Consider the following 16,347-nt stretch of genomic DNA (forward strand, 5'->3'; position numbering starts at 1 on the left):
GGGAAGATGTACAAATCTTTCAACGCTCTCTTGGCTTTGAGTGTTTCAAGTAGCTCTTGTTGTGCATCTGTCTTTAAATATGGGCGAAAAAAATAAAATGTTAAAGGATAGTCTGGGTGCTTTTGAAGTAGGGTGTATAAGTACCTAGGTCGCCAGAAATCAAAAAGTATCATATTCAAACACATTTTTTTGCTCTGGTCTGAATAGAGCAGTGCATTACCTATACTAGAGGAGGGTCAACGCGCCCCTAGCTTGGAGAACCAGTCATTATCTATACTCACTGCCACTTTACTGAGTTCAGATTCACCGATTTCACACAATGACTAAACCACTAAACCACCAAGGCAGCAGCGGACTAATTGATGTGTTCTGGGGGTTCAAATTACAGGGTTTTTTAAAAAAAAAAAAATTTAATATTGTGGCTTTGGCAAAAGCATAGTCTGACACCGCTTTCTCACGGGAAGGAAAACCAGCAAAAATATTGCAAACATGGCTTTCAGTTAATTTGATGTATACATATTTTTTTGAGGGTGGGCCCTTTTCTTTTTTTTCGGTGGCTAAGATACAATGGATGATTGTGAAACATGTGTTTGCCCATGTGAAAAAGTCAGAGTGGATAGTCTGACATTTAAGTTGGGCAATTCAAATGGCAGGCGGGGGGTGGGGTGGGGTGGCGGGGGGCGTTTCATGTGAAGACATGAAGAGATTTTATCCATGAAGATGTCAAATAATTGCGTGGCGCAAAAAACCCGAGCGGGGAAGTGTGCTGAAGTGTTTCAGCAGAATTGGCTCAGGGATTTGGTGCAAGGGCATTGTTGTGGTCGTTGTGTCTCGAGTGCCAGTTGAACTCGTTCTTAAAAAACAATGCAAAAATACTAAAAAGGAACAAGAGTACAGGCGGCACTTTGATTACAGTCAGCTGTGCCAAAGGGAGAAAAGCCCCCCCCCCCCCCCCCCCCCCCTCCCCCGAGTGTGAAAAGCTGCTGAAGCGATGCTAAATGTTCCCATTCTTTGGGTTTGTGTGGTGACTACACGGTGATTTGGAAGCCCTGGACTTCACCTAGAGTGGGGAGGAGGTTGTAATTACCCCCCCGGCCCACCTCGTCTCACCCATTCTGACACCCGGTGGAAAAAACTTTCATGTGCTGCTCCTCTCAAAAACTAGCAGCGGCCACTAATCACAATTGATTGCAGACACTTAGGCGAGGCACACTTATCATCGCCTGCTCTCGCCTGGATGGGAGTCATCTTCGGCCCGAAAGCTGGAGAAGAAATGATTCGAGTGTGGGGAGGGGGGGGGGGGGGGGAATGAATGAATGAAGATGAATCCAGAGAGGGGCAAGAACCAGCAAGATGAGTATAAAGTCATACAGTCGGCACAGGTGGAATGGAGGGGGGGGGGGGGGGGGGGGGGGGGGGGGGGGGGTTGGAAAGAGCCATTAGAAGAGGTATTGATCCCAATTCTCTTGTGTCTTGGATTCAAGTCTATTTTCACCTCATCCATTCAACTCATCCACTCTAATTTTTATCTTCTCTGCTACATTTCAATGATGAGATCATGGCAGCTTGATGGATTTTATTCATAACTTCAAAACATGACGTTTGTATTTATCTCCACTCAATGTAAGCCACGCCAGAACTGAGAACGTAAAGAGATTAAAATGTGTTGTGTCGGTTGTAATGCAGAACAATCATCTAGTTGTATTAGTCATCATTTTTGTCATGGCCATAGATTTCAGTGAACAAACAACTTTGCCCTTTAATGGGAAATGTTATGGAAATGTACATATTTTATGGTTAATAAACAATAAATGGCCAATTTAATTTAGCATACTTTTCATCCCAAAAAAAAATCCTTTTAAATGTTTTGGCACACGATAGATGCTGAGAGGAGACTCGCCAGAACAACTCAACGCTAATGCCGTTTGTTATTTGAGCAAAACACTTAAAAAGCAGGTTTTTATCTTGAAGAATGACCTCCTTTCTTCGTGTCAGTTATGACTGTGAGACATTATGATTCCCAGCTCCCCCTGTCCACATGTCAACGTGTCCTTGAGCTTGAGTAAGACACTGAAACTCCAATTGTCCCTGATGAGCTGGCCAGCTCCGCTGCCGCCATCAGGAGGGGGCGGGAGGGGGGAGGAGTGTGTGTGTGTGTGTGTGTGTGTGTGTGTGTGTGTGTGTGTGTACTCGCTCGCAAGCACTTTGTCCTTCTCAAGTTGGGAAGTGCTATCTATACGCATCCCATTTAGTATTTAAGTGCTGACTGGTAATATGAGACGTGATTCCATGACCACGGGGTCTAATGCAAACATTAAAGGATTTGGGTCCAACTGTGTCCACACCCCAATACTCGCATGCCATGGGCACGTCGAAAGAGTTGTTGGTCGATGAAGTCATTCCTCCTCTCCGTATACCGGCCACAAAGCTACGAGTGCCTAACAATGTAAACGACGGGCCACGAAATCCCTCGCGGCCCTCAATCTGGGAAAAAATGCATTCAGAAGTTAAGCTCAAGCTCGTGTGAAGCCTGAATTAGTCTGAGTTCGGCCGGACGGTCACGTTGAGGTTCGTTGTCGCTTTGTGTTTTTTGAACCGGCAACAATCGTACATGCAACTGCCAGAACAACCCCGCCCACATTATGAAAAACCCTGTTTGTGTAACTTTTGCAGATACATTACATTTACATTACGTGTCATTTAGCTGACGCTTTTTATTCAAAGCGACTCACAATGAGTGGATTCAACCACGAGTACAAACTCAGAACAACAAGAATCGAGAAAGGTACAATTTCTTCCATAAAGTTACACTACAAAGTGCTATCAGTAAGAGACATTTAAGTGCTGCTACGGCGCTACCTTCCCTTTTCAAGGTATAGTCGAAAAAGATGTGTGTAGAGACTTTCTGCTGTCCTGATGTCAATAGGGAGCTCATTCCACCATTGAGGAGCCAGCACAGCAAGCAGTCGAGATACCAACCCTATTGGCTCTATAGTCTTATCCTTTAAGACACCTGTCCATCTACTCATGCATGCACACAGTTAGTTTACACTAATGTAGCACTATCACTACTCACTAAATGTCTTCTTTTTTTATAGTTTCCTTTATTTCCTTCAGAGAGTGCTCCACAGACACAGCAATACAAAAAAATAAAGATTCATAGTGCTTCCGGAGTGCAGAACAACAGGGTTCATTAAAGCGGGCGTCCTGTTTACCTGCAGTTAATCTGCATGACGAGCGACACGGCCCTCTGTATCTTGAATAGGGAGAGAAATTAACTTTTCCCTTTGTCACCTATAACCTCACAAAGTCTCCTTCTACTGTACCGTCTTATCAGTGCTTTTAAATTGGAATGTGACCGATCCGATAATGGGCAGCCTTTCAGAGTTTGGACAGATGTCTCTTTCAAAGACTTGACTATCATTTACCTTTGTCAGACATCTGTGATGTCCTTCTCCTGCTATCAGATGTGATAGAACAAGAGAAGATGAAGAACAGGGCAGAAAAAAACACGGAGCTAAAGGTCACCCTCTATTTTTTATGTCCGAAGTAGAGAGGATATATATTCTAGCGTGCGCTGACAATGAAAGAACTGTCTGCTGTGTTGTTTCCCCTTCCGTTTGCCAGGACAGACACTTTCTTTATTTCTGAAGGTACACCACTGTGTTCAACCCTGCTGTGTGAACCAGACACCGTCTGTCCTTGTATCTCTTTGAGCCTACAGTATTGTTGCCCCAAGCCACAGTGTCTCATTGCTAGGTATTTATTCATTCGGCACATGCGTATGCCACAATGCCTTATTTATAACTGATATATAAGAGGATTATGAGATCCCTGAGAAATGTTTTTTGTGTGAAATGGATTATATCTGATTGGCAAGGATTTTGTCGAGTTGAAGGCCATTGGCAAAGAAACGAGTCAATTTCGATCTTGGTGCTGTTCTGAATTAAGATCTAGGGCGGTTAATTGTAACATTGTGGCATGTTTTTTTTAATATGTGTGTTATTGGCTTTATTGCTCCAAATAACCACCAACATCTCAACATTTGTTCAACAACTCTGCTGTTGAGATCATTGACAGTTGTTCCCACTGGTTGGTGTGAACAACTTTTCAGACCATGTACCACTATATACCAAACCAAATGTCCGGCTCGTACTGCAGGCTCGTACTGCAGACTCGTACTGCAGACTTCGTACTGCAGACTTCGTACTGCAGACTCGTACTGCAGGCTCGTACTGCAGACTCGTACTGCAGGCTCGTACTGTAGGCTCGTACTGCAGACTCGTACCGCAGACTTCGTACCGCAGACTTCGTACCGCAGACTTCGTACCGCAGACTTCGTACCGCAGACTTCGTACCGCAGGCTTCGTACCGCAGGCTTCGTACCGCAGGCTCGTACCGCAGACTAGTACCGCAGACTTCGTACCGCAGACGTCGTACCGCAGACTTCGTACCGCAGACTCGTACTGCAGACTCGTCAGGGACAGCGTTGTCTGTCTTGACTCTCTTTTGGCACTCGTCCCAATCATTGATATGAACATTTCGACCAATGGGAGCTTTGTAGCCTGCAGTGAAGGAAGGAACATCGTCGTTTAGTACGATACCGTCTGGAGAGCGATTTACAAACCAAGTCCTTTTCCTCCAAAGCAAGACCAGGCGGATCTAAGTCGATCAAGGCGTCTGCAGGACGGCGTAGCTCGCTGAGGTATTTGAGCAACATCTTTATCAAAATTACGGAGCCAAACCAAGAAAGCATCTCTGCTCGAGGTGAAAGTACGGGTGACTCTTAATGGAAGAGTCGTGCTTTCCGAAGCACTTCCTTGGTTAAATGTTACAGTTGCTTTCCATCTCTTCTTTTAAGTTGTGCCGGCTTTCCATCTGGGCCCACCAGACCTCGGCCTCTCGCAGCATCATGGTGGAATATTTGTAAAGGGAAGAAAAAGGTGAAACGAATAGGAACATAACAGGAAACGTCAACTCTAACGGAGAGATTAAAATCTTCCGAATCTAGATCAAATAGTTTCGGGCATGCGCTGAATCGGTGAAGACGGGTGTGCATTCAGACAGGCAGTTTGAGAAAAATGTGTTTTGTGAACATTTAAAACAGGCATCTAGTAGAAACCCCCAAATACCAGCATGAACCTGAACATGGCCATTATAGGCCCCCTAAAAAAGCTTTGTTCTGGACACCATACTGTCCCACAAAGCTCATAATAACTACTTAAAATCTAACATACTCAACTTATCCTTATACTGTTTTGTATTTCATAACAGGACTACCAATATTGAGATGCTTACACTGCTGCCAGTAACCTTTACCACAAGGCCTTCGATTCATCTAGTGTATATCTTCATCATAACAGCAGCAAAGTACGAGTAGTTTTCCCTGCGGAGCAGCTCTGCCTCTGAAAACAGGTCGTACGCTTCCTTCGTTGCATCTGTATACGGCAGCATCGGTATGTTTTAATCCGGCAGTATTTAATTCAATTAAATCGTTAGGATTAGAGTCTGACCTCTCATTTTAATGAGGGCTAACAAGGCTTTTGAATGAGCTACACTAATTAGGGGCGTATTATTCATGTGCCACAATAAGGGCTTCATTGTGCTCGGATAAAAGAATGTAATAGCTTCTACTAATGGGAATCAACCATTTTTTTTTTCTTTCTCGCAAATGTGAAAAACGCCATGTGTAGGGACAGAATAAGCATGAAAAACAACATCCATGTATGCTGCATTTTCAGATAGCTTGGTTCAATTGTTTCCTTGTGTCTTTGTACACTTTGTACAGCAGACCTTTCTGGGAGGATAATCAAAGGCAGAGAGAAGTGGGAAGGTGGCGGCAGCACATTATGTCATGTACAGTCTCATTCTCTTGCTATTGGGCCAAGCGGAGCATACATTTATAATGAGATTATTGTCTAGCTGTAATGCATTATGATCTGTTCATAGCACTGTATAATTATAGTAATCAGCACTTTTACATATAGTACGCTTTATAACAATAATCATAACAAATTGTATAATGAATACGCAATAAATGCTGGTCACACATGTTGACCTTTCCCCCCCCTCGCCCCATTCCCATAGCTGGAAAACATTATACGTGAGTAATCGGCAATTATAAAATAATGATACTTGACCGTATAAGTCATTTCACTCAATTTATTTTATTTTTTTATTTGCTCGGGACATAATATGCACAAGGATTGCACAACCAGAGAGCGACTTCTCATTTCCAATGTCCGTATTTTAAAAAAAAAAGAAAAAAAGAAAAAAGTGAAACATGTTCACGGACTACAGATGTGAACGAGAACGGTTTCAATCAATAGAGCGCAGATCTCCGCCGGGTGTGTCTGCGACTACCGCGGCGGCTCTATTGTTGTCGGAAATGAATGCGGCCCGCAGTCGGCTAACCCTCCATCGCGAGCGCGAGTGTATCGGACGTGTTTTTTTTCCCCTCGCACAACAGAAAAACGCTCTCTCACCGGCGTGCGTCGCAGCTCCGTCTCAAGTGTTTTTTTAATTTTATTTAGGCTTCAAGTGAATTTTTTAGGTTGATAAAAGAGGCATGGAAATAAAAAGACATCCAGTGTGTGGCTCATTGAGACACTTCCTGGCGTGCACACTGTATTCCTTGTGGACATTTCAAAGGCCTGTAATGGTACACCATGTCGCCCGAGAGCCTCGCCATGTAAAAACTTCCCTTGTTCATTGTATTAAAGCATGATGGATATTTACGAGTGCTCATAACTATAATTATACAGTGCTATAAGCTGATTATAACACCATACAAGGGTGTGCATAATGCATTACAGACAAGGGGCATCATCTAAATTAGGTATTTTCCTTAATGTGGTGAGAGAGGAAAAAAAAAAAGTCCCATCTCCAGTCAGCCCTCATGGCGTCACGTAAAAATGTGCCTATAATGTTCTTGTTTAATGATGCACAAAATCAATTGTGATGATTTAGATTTCCATGACTCTCCCTGCGTGTCTATCTCCTGACGTCGGGGGCCAAATGCACCCCGGCAATGCAGCAAGCATCCGCTTCCTTCTCCGTCATCTGTGTGGAATTTATAATGTAGCCTGGCATTTAAAAAAAGAAAATGTATTTATGTCTGTTTTTGAGGGTCTCGTGTGTCAGAATTGTGCTTTAAGAAAAAGAAAGGGGGGGGAAAACAAAAAAACGAGCAGGTCTATACAAGGAGAGTGCAGAGTGTAAAGAGCCCGGAGTCGCTGTCAATCAGAGCAGAACTTATCAGCACATCAAAGGGGGATGGAGACAGGTTGGCTTTCATCTTACCACATGTTGTCATTCTACATTACAGCTGATAGTGTGCTTAGGTAGATGGGCAAACACGGTAAGGCAAGATGAAAGTAGCTACAGATGAGCAAGGAGATAGGATTCATGGATTTGTCCTCAATTGCACTGTATAAAATACACTAAATAACACCCTCTGATTATACTAATCCTGTTGTTAACATATTCTGTGTGACTGCACGCGCCAAACAGAATTAAACAGGTTGCTCAAGTGTAAATTGTGTCTTTATTTTTGTGATTTCTTTTTTTTTCTTGATTTCTCTGGAAAGTTCTTCGAAGCAGGCTTGAAGCCGTGAGGCACGTCGAGCTAAAAATGACGAGCGTGCATAAGCAAACTGTTAAATATGCACAAGCGCGCCTTCTTAAAAGAGAAGAAGAGGAAAAAAAACAAAAAAACCTCTTTATCATAACTATTGTTCTATTATTATTGGTCTAAATTAACGGCTATGAAAAATTAATTGCTTCTAAGGGCGTCCTTTAAAAAAAAAAAAAAAAAAAGAATATTGTTTGCCATTCCGGTGCTACATAGAACCTCAATTTGTCAATCTTGATGACGAGAAAGGAAAAGCTGTGTTTTTCCATTTTGAAATTGGATTGTTACAGCAGCGATTCGGGTTACCATGGTTATTTGCTTAATTATTTGCCAGAAAAAGCATTCAGCTATTTTGTTAATTTGTTAATTGAATGAAACAATGCCCTAATTCCTCTTTCTGGATTATGAGCATGAGTAGTAACTGAACATCTTCTGGAGTGCTGCTCAGACAAAAGAAGCAATTTGATGACATCACCCTGGACTCGAGAAAAGTGGCGATGGCTATTTTTTTGCTTTTGTGTAGACCAAACGATTAATCGGCATATAAATCAAGAAGGAAATTAGCTGTTAATTGCATTAAACGACTTCCCCTGCATTATGGATGAAACGGAGAGGAAGCGCTTCATACAACTTTTGTTTTGTGTTGTACTTTACGCTAATAGAACCGGGGTTACTACATCGTAACCTTTATCATCCTCTATGAAAGTTGACTCGCTGATATAACTCTCGTATATCTTTTCATTGTCATAAATAAAAATTTTTAAAAAAGCGTTAACTCCCCCCTCGCAGCAGAGACTCGCAGCATTATGTTGTCGACTGGAAAATAATAAAGGCAGAACGGATCGCAACAGAAGCAGATTGAAGGAAAGTGTAATGAAATGGCAATTCGCTCTGATTGCCAGGCGAAGGAGTGGATGACAGAAGAGACGGTGACGGTGAGGCATTCTGACCTCAATCCACGGAGCGAAAAACAAACAAACAGAAAACAAAAAGCTCCAAGTGGAGATGGCACAGCATCACAGGGAAAGGCTGTCAGCTGCGATGGGGGTCTTCTGATGTCTGCGGGTCGTAGACCTCAGACTGTCAATCACGGCAAAGGATTTGACGGAAAATATTGACGTGTGATGAGGTTTGGTTTTTTTTCCATTTATGTTTTGGCTCACTAAAAAAAAAAATCGAGGGATCGGGCATAAAAAAAAAAATCGTACACATTTGCATCCGACACTCGAGAAGAAAGTGTGTCCAAATACTTCAACGGGATGAATAATAAGTAAAGAGTAAAGTCTACTCTTGTATATAGTTTTTAATTACAGCATTTGATGTTCCAGTCAAACTTATTCGAGGTATTTACTGGCATTTTAAAGTGCGTATGTAAGTAAGGTTTATTTATATTGCACCTTTCACAGACAAAGGGTCACAAAGTGCAGTATAGTCAATGAAAACAAATTGACAATGAATAACAGGGGCCAAAAACAGACGTGTATGTGTGTGTGTGTGTGTGTGTGTGTGTGTGTGTCTGCCAAATGAACTCAAAAGTGTGTGTTTGTGTCTCCCTCAGCACTGAAAGACGCTCGCTTTCAGCTGGTGAACTTCTCAGACAACGAGCTGCGGGTGTCGCTGTCTAACGTCTCGCTGTCGGACGAGGGTCGATATGTCTGCCAGCTCTACACGGACCCCCCGCAGGAAGCCTACGCCGACATCACCGTGCTGAGTACGACAACAAAGCACACACAGACACACACACACACAACACTCAGTGTTATTGGTCTGCGGCCTGTTAATTGACATTCAGACTGCGGAAGACGGCGTACGTTCACATCCTGAGCAACATGGCCGACGTGCTCAAAGCAGTGAGAAACGGGAGGAGCGTGTATTTCATGTGTGGTTGCTTATGAAACGTTGTCATAATGTTGGTGTGTTTAAGTGAGCTAAAATACAAGAATGTGAGACCATATTCCACAAGTGAACTCATGAAACGATTCATACAGACTACTGCAAGGACACACACACACACACACACACACACACCTGTGGAATGTGTGACGGTTTTATGCAATATGCATGCAAGACATTCCTTGTATATTTGAATACACATTATTTGTATATTTTGATTTACTACTTAGCATAAATGAAACCTGAAATCTATATCAAGATGTGAATTTCACCCTTTCTGTGTCATAAATACACTTATAATGGTTAAAATCTTTCTAATTATAGGTATACACACTCGTACGTATCAAAAAGGTTTTATAACAATAATCACAACGCATTATAAAGCGTTTTAAAAGGACTTGTAGCATTCTAATCTTTGGTAATTGCTGACACAAGGAGGCCGTAAAGGAAGTGCAACAATGTGACAGTGACCCATTCCTTTAGCACTCTGTAGCTGGGTTTATGTACCACAATACGTAGAGTAAATACTTTGCACTTTATCTCCAACTCTATCCAAATACTGATACACACATTGGCTTTCTAGGGTTGTAGTTACTTTGTCTCCTGTCAGCTCCGAGGTCTTCTGACCATGCGGTGCCCCAATGTTTACGGAGTGGGGTTTTCTGTGTGTCCCGTCCCAGTTCCTCCAGGTAACCCCATCATCGAGGGCCGGGATGAGGTCCTGAGCGAGGGCAACGAGACAGAGATGACCTGCACTGCCATGAGCAGTAAGCCTGCTGCCACCATCAGATGGATGAAGGGAGATAAAGAGCTTCCAGGTAGGTCGACTCCGCGCACAAGGAGACCCTCTCGCAATCGTGCAGCATTTATATAATTTCCTGTCTTGACACAATACGACTGGCGTGTCGTATTGCAGAAAAAGTTCTTTTCACAAATGTTCACTCGTCTTATCTGCTTTTTTGATTGGTTATCTGAACAAAGAATACTTCTGTGTGACATAAACACACTGAACCAGAGAAAAACGTATAAACTCCTGCTTCCGCTGTTACCTGAATCTTCACCTGTTACCTCGACCATTGTGTGTGTATAATAATCAGCTGTTCTTTTTTAGTGAGTCCACAAACACTAAAAGAGAACGTGTTACTTCAATCAAAGACATCAGAGCAGACTCTCCTTCTAGAATAATAACAATAAAAAAGTCTTGAGGACGTCAACCAGTCAGGTGGATTCAAACCTGGACACATTTAGCTTAAGTTTGACTGAAATGCTCTCACATTGTCTTGAGTCAAACTACACTAAAAGAAAAAAAGTCTGAATAATCTAGTAAACTAGACTTAAGCTTCGTCAGAAGGCTAAACTATTTGACATATGGAGAGAAAATGCTGCTAATAGTTTAGCCCTCTGCTAACTGCAGCTGTGAGCCTTTGGCTACTTAGCAAAATGCTAAGATATTAGCAACATATCCGACAATAATATCAGACTCTCTCTTTTTGACAAGTCTGTCGTCCATTCTTGGGTTGCTCAGCACTTTAGGCAGTTGTTGCCAGTGCTGGAATAATAACTTTTTCTGCAGGACATTCCACCATTTAAATCAGGCCGTCACCGCCTGAAGCGTCCTGCACATGTGCATTTGTAGAACGGCCAATCGGGACGCCTTTCTGTCTGAGCTTTTTCAAAACCGGACAACAGAGCCGAAAAGGCGTTTGCGGGAGTCTAGTTTTCTCTCGGACCACTTGAATCACTTCTTTGCCCATTGAAAATATACCCAGTTTTAAGAAGGAATACATCTAATCAAGATTTAAACCAACATGGACTTTTAATTTCAGGACTAAAAACTTTTTTTTTTAAATCTTGCAGTATAGCCAGGTGGACTGCTGATTGAGTAATGGATAAACCAATAAGACAAAATGTCTCGAGGGGGCAGTATGTCACAGCAGGTGGAAACCTCAGACAGCCAAACCATTTCAAAACATCAAGAAGAAGCGTTTTAGATAGATCCCAAAGTCGACGACGCCAAATAGTGTGTTGTTACTCACCAGCAAAGCACAGGCCCCACCCGTGGGCATCAGGGGACACTGGAGATCGATACCCTTTTTTCTTTCTGAGCATTTCCTTTCATAGAGCAGTCTGCAATCCGTTGTTTGGTTCCACGGAGGAAAAGACCTTGGACATGGATAAAACTGCTATAGGTGAAAGCAAGTTTGGTATGCACAAAATGACACACCTCATTGGCTGCTTATCACTTCGTACATGGTTTGTTGAACAAACCAACGGAAAAGAAAACATTGTTTTAGGCTTAAAAGGTCATCATGAAATATTGTGTTGACTGTGTTCGCCACGGAATAAAAACAATTTCTGTGAAAACAATCTTTTTGCCTCTGGTGTTCCTATTGAATGCACCTGCACACACGTTTCTGTAGGAGTGTTGCTGAATTCTAACTTTTGCATGCACCCGTGCATTTTTTAAGCCCTTGTGCCATGTGTTTAAATTAAATTCCTTTCAACCCTTGCTGGCGTAACATATTTACTGCTTGCGTCAATGCTGTTGTTGTTGTTGTTTTTTTTTTTAAATAGAGCTCTGCTGTGACTTTGAATAGTTTCCATTAAGGCAATGCGGTGGCCAGAGTCTGTTGGCACCGCACGGCATCATCAAAGGGGGCTGAGCTTTAGAAGTCTGAGCAGAGCTCAGGGGTGAACAGGCCTCGTGCCATGCAGCGCCACCTTACAGCCCAGACGGCTAGCTTTGTAAAGACTTTGAAACAAAGGTCCAGATCAGAAGTTGTGTAGAAGGCCCCTGAGCAGCTTCACCTTTACACTGCAGCACCACCCGTAGTGGTCTGCTCAAATCTGGGCCACGGTCGGGGATAGTCTAAAACCAGCTGAAACTCAAACAATGCTCATTTGCGTGTTATGTTAAATGGCAAAAAATATATATATTTCTATAACGCTGAATGCCACTCGGCCTCACACACGTGTGGTTTTCCCACACTTGTTGGGAATTAAATCACATTTACAGAAAAGGCTCTGCACTCTTTGAAGTTCTACAATTGACGGATACCATTTTTTATTAAATCTTTTTACCATAATAATACACTCAGTGGTACTTAAAGGCTCACTTGTTACAAGACTGCATTTGGAGCATGCTATTTGCCTTCATCTGTTTCCACCCCAGGTGAAAAGGTGTTAAGGCCTAAAAACGTCTCTAAAATCATCAAAAATCTCCCATAGATTTCCCATATTTTACATTTGCACGTAAAACTTGACTAATATTAAAGCCGTTTTTAATGCTAGCTTTTTAGAAGGTAAATAACTCTACAGTGTGTTTACACTCCAGCCATGCAAGCTGGTGTTGCTCTGCTAAAAAATGGAAGACGGGAAAGAAAAGTTCTGGCACCAGGAAGACTTATTTCTAATTAAACGTCCACAGAATTGTTCTTCATTACCTGGAGGGATAATCTGGCTCTCTTACTGTAAATATCATTTAAAGGTTGAGATCGTCATGCTTGCCAATGTAAATCCAAGCATCTCTCCTAATATGCACATGCCCGTAATCTCACTATTATCACCCTTTTTTTCTTTTACTGAAATCATGTTGTTTGATTTACCAACACAGTGGGAGTCATGAAAAGAGCGAATTATAGCAGTGCAGGGTGTATGGATGTCATTGTCTTTTTAAAACAAAAGAAAACAAGAGGGGTAAAAAGAAAGAAAAAGAGCCGGTAGGCAGAGCAAATCTTTGACTGACAGGGACCAGAACAGCCAATAGCCTCAAGTCCTTTGAGACGACCACAATGTTATTTCAATTACCCGACTCTTCCCCGGCAGGAAGACTCCACAAGTGGATGAAACAAATATTTTGGGTAAAGAAAAGCGATTGAAGTGTCGAGACACACAATTTGTTTTAACCAGACACGACTCCCTTACTGCTCAGCAAGAATGCGGTTAAACAAATCACAGTTAAAGAAGTGAGAGCAGGGCCACCTGAGTTTGTATGTTAAGGTCTAGAGAACACTTTCAGTGCCACTTGACCTTGCACTGCCTTTCAGTGACGATCATCTCCTCTGGCCTCAGTCCAACGTTGGCCTCTCAGGCCTGAAAACAGAATGAAAGAGAGCTTCCGCTAACTCATAAATACTCACGAAAGGCTTTTCTAGTTTGGTTCTATTGAAGTCACATCATTTTAAACTACTTGATAGTTTAACATAACTAAAGATACAAACAAGGGTATTAGAATTTTTTTTTAATATATGTATAAAAAAATATATATATATATTAATTCTCACATTTATGACCTTTGTTATTACTAGGCTATAGATTAATGCCCAAAAAGCTTGCAGACAATATTTACTATGAATAAGTATTTTATATTGCCTTGTAAAATCACATTCTATAAATCAAAAGAGCTGAGTCAGTAAAACGTTGAAACAATGTTTGAGTAACTATTTGTTTATGAATACAAAAAAAAAAAGGTTATCACGAACAATTCACTTCTTACTTTTACAAAACAGAACTTTAATTATTATTTTTTTAAACGTAATTCTCGAGACCAGACTTGATGACATGCATGCATCCACTGGATGACGCTAGTGCTGACCAGTGCTAGCATGTTCCTGGCTAGCCAGCTGTAGTAGCTTGTCAGCCGGCTCTGCAAGCAGGCGCCATGTGGCCAAGTCTCCATCGTCCCCTTTCTTCTGGGGATTCATGGATGTTCCGCTTTGCTGCATCGCTGGTGACCCGGCCCGTGCCTAAAACTGCAAAAGTGGAGTTAGCTGTACATTCATGGCTAACGGGTATTTTCCCACCGGTCCTATCGCGCAGCGTCACGTCATTGGACGTGTGTTATTTGATTCCCGTTACTAGCAGAAACTGGATGAGCGAACACAGGAAAGAATAGTCGAGGAGTATTGGCTGGTGATGTGCCAACTCGGGGAAGGCGATGTGAGTGAATTGCTTTGTGGAGTGTTGCCACACGTCGGCTCCGGGGCGTATACATCCCAACGCAGCAGTGTGCATAAACCTTGCATGATGAGTGGGCTTCGGTAGAAAGAAAAAAACCAATTGTTTCGAATGTGTATTGATGCATCGAGTTGTGTTTCCCTCAAGAGCTCCATTGTTTTCTATTTGAACACATTTCATATATTCGATGCAGCACATTTGGAGTTCTCTCAGATTACTAGATTACTCTGTCTCCTCTGCCTTTCCTTCGAGGAATGGGCACCAGCAACTTCTAGTGTTGTCCAACACGTAGCAGGGTTCACTTGTGTTATCTTCACCCCGCACACATGGACGGTGAGCTCGAGGCTACTCTGTGGGTCATGTGAACATTACCATTGTTGATAGCATTTATTATTGTCTTCCGAAGTAACCTGCCTTTGTACAGGTTTCAAACCCACAGACACTTAGCGTATGGTGAGTATTGTGCTTTTACAATGAAATCCTGAGCTGTAAAGAAAGACATCCAGAGACCGCGCTTGAATAAAGACGTCTCCGCCCCTTCAGGTTCCCCGTTTCAGGTGCTTTCAGAAATCTGAAGCCTCTCGTGGTATTTATTCATGACAACCTGTTCCTTTGCACCAGGCACATCACACAGGTTTGCTTTCCCAGCACCCGAAGAGACAGCTGTCACCACGGTGACGGCGTCGCCACAGTGGCAGAGCTGCAGCACGGGGAGTAGATAGACTATGCACTTAGTGCATATTTTACAGCTAAAATACAAACTGATTGATGCAACTCCTCGCATTAAAACTGGTTTTCTCTCTGTACAGAGCATTTCCCTTGGCAGCATCCTATTTTGTGTTGCTTTCTTTGCTTCACACTGTTAGGAAAGTAGGACAAAGGGGTAAAAATAATCAATCTCTGTTTGGGATTCTGCCGTGCGGCGCTGTCTCCAGCCATCCTTCTTATTTTGTATGACTCTGATGAGGTGTCCTCTTCATTGCTTTGGAGAACATACTGTCTGTGTGCTATTACAGCGCAGCGGCTAATCAGAGGAGGGTTACTTTGCAGGCTTCAGATCTGGCAGAGCTGCGCCAACGGTGGGCACACAATAAATCTGGCTTCTTAAAGCCTAATGAGTGATTCACAGTCGCACAGTAGCCGCTGACAGCAGGCAATTGTTTGCTGATTCACCTTCTCTGACCATTCTCATGGACACCCTCCTCATTTCCACTCTACATATTTGGTAAGGTCAATGAAAGAAAGACATTCGGCTCGCGGCCACACAATGGTTGTGTTTATCAGCATTTTTCCCTGACAGCCTTGAGTACAAAGGTTTCAACTGTGTTATTTTCTCAAGTAAAACTTAGTGGCCTGACCCTTCAAGAAAAACATGGTGTTCACAAAGTACTCCCAGAGGACCCAAGGGTGCATAAAAAAAAAAAATTAGTTTCAGCAAGTTAGGAAGAGATCTGAGCTTTTGGTAATCTTTTCAAAGATTTCTTTATAATAACAGCATTCCAACTGTGTTCATATTTTCTTTGTTAAGCCAGCCTTAACCTCTGGAGCTCAGTTTTCATGATATGAATGACGTGTTGGAAAACCCACAAAAAATCAATGGCGCCCTGAAGGAGGAAGCCAACCAATCAGCAAACTATGGGGAGTCATTCAAGTGAATAAGGCAACAAGCAGTGCTGTGTTTAGTGTTTGAGCTTGAATTAGATATTATAGATTAAAATTCAGGCACTGCACGAAAATTGGAAGAATGATGGGCCAGTGGTGATCACTGTTGCGTCACAGCAAGGAAGGTCCTCGGTTCAAATCCCCCGGCGAGATGGTGACGTCTGTGCCGGTTTTCTCCACAGACCAAACACATAGAGGTTAGA

The 16,347-nt window shown here is 42.6% G+C and overlaps 1 protein-coding gene across 3 annotated transcripts in view; it reads left to right on the top strand.

Moving 5' to 3' along the window:
- The window catches only part of cadm1a (cell adhesion molecule 1a), a 330,464-nt gene that overhangs the window by 257,853 nt on the left and 56,264 nt on the right, over window positions 1-16,347 (top strand). For all 3 annotated transcript variants that reach the window (XM_034550066.1, XM_034550068.1, XM_034550067.1), the window contains 2 exons: window positions 9,192-9,344; window positions 10,207-10,344. In XM_034550066.1, coding sequence (XP_034405957.1) covers window positions 9,192-9,344; window positions 10,207-10,344 — 291 coding nt within the window. The remainder of the gene's footprint in view (window positions 1-9,191; window positions 9,345-10,206; window positions 10,345-16,347) is intronic.

The sequence above is a fragment of the Cyclopterus lumpus genome, chromosome 14, assembly GCF_009769545.1.
Source record: "Cyclopterus lumpus isolate fCycLum1 chromosome 14, fCycLum1.pri, whole genome shotgun sequence".
Lineage (NCBI taxonomy): Eukaryota > Metazoa > Chordata > Actinopteri > Perciformes > Cyclopteridae > Cyclopterus > Cyclopterus lumpus.